The sequence below is a fragment of the Austrofundulus limnaeus genome, unplaced genomic scaffold (assembly GCF_001266775.1).
Source record: "Austrofundulus limnaeus strain Quisiro unplaced genomic scaffold, Austrofundulus_limnaeus-1.0 Scaffold590, whole genome shotgun sequence".
In the NCBI taxonomy this organism is placed as follows: domain Eukaryota; kingdom Metazoa; phylum Chordata; class Actinopteri; order Cyprinodontiformes; family Rivulidae; genus Austrofundulus; species Austrofundulus limnaeus.
Window position 1 is genome coordinate 111,898 of NW_013952992.1, and position 4,728 is coordinate 116,625.

The 4,728-nt window shown below is 39.2% G+C and overlaps 1 protein-coding gene across 1 annotated transcript in view; it reads right to left on the reverse strand.

Moving 5' to 3' along the window:
• Positions 1 to 4,728, reverse strand: part of elp3 (elongator acetyltransferase complex subunit 3) — a 69,277-nt gene that overhangs the window by 57,821 nt on the left and 6,728 nt on the right. Inside the window, exon 7 of the mRNA XM_014026800.1 lies at positions 1,026 to 1,180. Coding sequence (XP_013882254.1) covers positions 1,026 to 1,180 — 155 coding nt within the window. The remainder of the gene's footprint in view (positions 1 to 1,025; positions 1,181 to 4,728) is intronic.

Genomic DNA, 4,728 nt, shown 5'->3' on the forward strand with positions numbered 1-4,728 from the left:
TCTAATTGAGTCAATTGTTTTACTCAAAATGTCCACAGATCTACTCACTCCCTTCATCACACTCTTGATCTGGTTCTGTTCTGACATATGGTATAAGAACTGAATAATGCATCCTCACAATCCTGTTCTCTCTGACCATTTTTTAATAACCTTTGAGTTTACATTGGCCGATTTCATAGCTACTGAGAGTAAATTTCATTATAGTAGATGTTTATCAGAGTGCTGTTGCTAAATTTATAGAATCTCTTCCATCTTTATTTTCCTCTGTCTTACAGAATAATGTAGTAACAGTAACTTAGATGGTCTTGTTGATAATATTACAACTTTAACGCAAACCTCTCTTGATGAAATTGCTCCACTAAAAAAAKAAAGTTATCGATCGGAGGAAGCCGACTCCTTGGTTTAATTCAGAGTTACGTTCTTTAAAACAGGCGTCTAGAAAACTGGAGAGAAAATGGCGCTCCACTAACATAGAAGAATTTTATTTAACCTGGAGAGACAGCCTGCTAACGTAAGAAAGCCCTTCATAAAGCTAGAACTGTTTATTATTCATCTTTAATAGAAGATAATAAAAACACTTCCAAAAAACACCTCACTGTCCGTGAGGCTGACACTCTGTCTACTTTTAAGATTAGACTGAAGACTTTCCTTTTTGATAAATCCTATAGTTAGACTTAGGTTTCCTGAATTATTCTTCATTTCTGCTGCTATAGATTTAGACTGCTGGAGCACAAACTGAGCACATTTCCTCACTGTAATTGTTTCTATCAATAACACGTTTTGATGGGAGACTGTGATGAAGTGACTCAACACAATCTGCTGGCTTCTTCTTTAGATTGATCTTTTGTTCATGTACAGTGCCCTGAGACAACGTATGTTGTGACTTGGTGCTATATAAATAAACTGAATTGAATTGAATTGATTTGCTCTTTAATCACTCTTGTTTGGGCATATTTAGATAAAACAGCAGTGCAGTGTGATAATGCAGACATGGAGAACAAAACACATGCAGAAAAACTGAGTACCTGACAGCCTCGGCCACGTTGTTGGACGTGTGTCCTGACAGGGCGTCGTGGAGGTTCCTGATGAAGTAGTCTCTGTAGTCCTCAGGCAGAGCCATGAAGGTCCCTCCCATCACGATGAACTCCACCTTGTCCACACTGTGGCCCAGCTGCTTTAGCTGCATGTCACGTGCAAATTATTAGACACATTTACCAGGCTGTATTTAGGATTCCAGCTAAATGCTTAAATCAGAATCAGAATACTTTAATGATCCCCGAGGGAAATTACAGGTATTACAGCTGCAACCATTCAGATCACAAAAATGTGAAAATAAAAAAATAAGCACACTAGGATAAAATAAGTACAAGCACTCAGGATTACAAAATAAGCACACAATGAAATGAAAGACTTTTCTCTAAAAACATAAATTAGCAGTCCTTAAAAGTGCTTTTCACCTACCACCTGGCATGTCTAAGTTTTAAATGAAGACCTTTTGATCTCTGTGCTGAGTTTGTGTTGGGGAGGATTTTCTAGGACAAATTAGTTAGAGACATAAAAAGGAAAAAAGTTGTATAGGTCCTCTGGACGGGTTCTTCTTTAATGAAATGTTTCGTCTCTCCTCCAAGAGACTTCTTCAGTCTGAGAGTTTCAGGCAAAATTCAGGCTTTTAAGCCCTGCCTCCAKGTGACTGATACTCACATCACATGGCTATCGTTCACACCTAATTAACACCTATTGTTAACAGGGGGTGGAGTGATACTGGCAATGGCAGCGCTGTAGGAGGGGGACAACTGAAAACGGAGGCCTCCACCTCTGTTTAATGATGGACGGTCTTTCTTCACAAAAATGGCTTCTTTTACTCCTCTCAAACCAACGTTCCTCTCTATCAAGAATGAGAACATCCTCATCTCTGAAAGAGTGACCACTGGCCTGTAAATGAGTGAAAACTGCAGAGTTCTGGCCATTAGATGTAGCTCGTCTGTGTTGGGACATTCTTTTGAACAGTGGTTGCTTTGTTTCCCCGACGTATAACTGGTCGCAGTCCTCCTGGCACTTAACAGCATATACAACATTGCTCTGTTTGTACCGGGGCACCGGATCTTTGGGGTGAACCAGCCTTTGCCGTAATGTGTTTTGGGGTTTGAAAGCTACTGGGACATCATGTTTAGAAAATAAACGTCTCAGTTTCTCCGAAACACCCGCAACATATGGAATAACCACTGGTTTGGGTCTGGGTTTGGGGTCTTCATTTTCACCTGAAGGTTGCATGGAATCCTGTCTGTGTTTCCTGTCTGCTTTCAGGAAAGCCCAGTCAGGATAACCACACTGCTCCAGGGCCTGTCGTGTGTGTGATTTCTCTTTCTGCCTGGCTCCTGGGTTTGTAGGGACACTGTCTGCTCTGTGGTACAAAGTCCTGATCACTCCTAACTTGTGTTCCAGTGGGTGGTGGGAGTCAAAACGCAAATATTGGTCTGTGTGGGTGGGCTTACGATATACGCCAGTTTCCAACCGTCCTCCATCCGAAAGTTTCATTAAACTCCTCCTCCGTTTCATTAAAGAAGAACCCGTCCAGAGGACCTATACAATTTTTTTCCTTTTGATTTTTTACCTGGATTTCTGAGATGCATCAGGACATAGTTAGAGACATAGTTACAGCCACGTTGGTCAAACCTTGTAAATGATTTTATGCCATATTGTGAGATCTCATGAGACACATTAGTTCTTAGAATACATCATATAAATGACACTAAGTTAATAACACACCAAATTTCAGCTCAACATCTAGGGCTGGGCCATATCATATCATTCACGATAATACTGGTAAAAAAAAACTTGCCTGGGAAAATAAAKTATATCATGATATGCTAATTTCATGACCAACGTCATTTTGCTCATGTCAGGGAAAACTCTTGTTTTCTGTTGCGGTCTCGGCCACCCAGTCTGATACAGGTTTAAATAGACGCAGCTTTCAGCAAATCAAACGAACCCCACAGCTTTATCCAATCAGAACAGAGCAGGGCGGGTCTTTGTGATGTCAGTGAAGCAGTGATAAACACCGGTCAGCCTGCAGCTCCTGTCCTGAGTGAACAAACCCCGTCCTCCACACTTCACTCCCGAGCTACCAGAGACGTTGGTATCTAAAATCGAACAAACTATAAGTTTATGTGTTCAGAGTGTCGTTATCTAACAGATATGTCCAACTTTGCTCGTGAGACCAAACTCCTCTCTTCAACAGCGCTGTTACAGGAGCGTGTCGTGGCTCACACAGGCTGAGTTGTTCTGTGAGAGCCACTGTTTCAGCTCTTCCAAAATATTAACTCAGATGAACACTTTGCCCCAGTGTAGAAAAGATGAGTCTCTGCTTAGCGTTAGCCCCCCACCCTGCATAAAAACGCTATGTTCTTTACATAAATATCTACAAATTTCACTCTTCATAATAKATCTTGCTTTTATTTAGAACYATACTGTGACTGAACTGCTCTGTGATTCAATAAATGATCAAATACGAAGAATAAAAAGTTTTAAATAATTACATGAGCTCTCTAAATCAGGGTTTCTCAAACTTTTTGTGCCCAAAGACCCCTTACAGTGGTGAAAATATTCCAGGAAGCCCCTCATAAGCCTCATGCTGATTTAAAACTAATTTACTGCTATTTTGAACTCTAAATTCCATGAGAATAACTATTAATTGGCTGGTTGAGCGTGTTTGTTTTACTGGTGCGTTGTTTTCCTTCTGCGTTAATGTAGTTTTTTAAAACAACAAACAAAATTAACAGTTTATCATTTTTTTGTGGACCCCCAATTCCAGTTCGCGGACCCCTGGGGCTCCTAGGACCATAGTTTGAGAACCTCTGCTCTAAATATTGTAATTTTGAAAGAAATTGTTATTTTAATAGAGAAATCAGTCAGTCTAACAAATAAAAAATGTAGTTATTTTGTGAAGTACAAAAGACACATTTGGTATATTTTTTAAATATAAAATTATAGTACATACATACATACATGTGTTTGCACTGAAAAGTTATGAAGATGGTTAAATATTTATATGAATATATCTGACTCAAGTCTTGACAAAAGTGTTTTCTATTAAATATATTAAAAAAAACTAAAATGACAAATATAAACTACAGAAAAGCTGTTCAAAATCAAACTCTCCTTACAAATCCCTTTGGTCCAAATGGTTCAGGTTCAAATGTTTGTATAATGCTTCATTAGAGAATACTAAACTGTGTACTTTGACTAAGAACATGGACACAGTGTATAGTGTTATGACTATATTATACTGTGTACTTGTGTGTGGGGGGTGGTAAGAGTTATCGTGCATTTATTGTTATCAAGGTAAACTGGTCAATATATTGTGATATTGATTTTAGGACATATCGCCCAGCCCTATCAACATCTGTAAAATTGACAGCCATCTTTGCATTGGCTAATGTCAAATTAATCCCCATAAGGAAAAGTGTATCCTCACAAGGTTGTGCGTAATGGGAAAATGGTCAAAAATCATCCCCAAAAGGTAACAAGAACACACACACGTTTGTTCTTGAACCATGTGGGGACCTTCCATTGACTTCCCTTCATGTTTTTTAGACTTTAGACTAACCCTAACCATTTACCCTAAAATTAACCCCACAGGTACCTACCTGAGCCTAAAACTAACCTCACAGATACCTACCTGAGCCTAAAACTAACCTCACAGATACCTACCTGAGCCTAAAACTAACC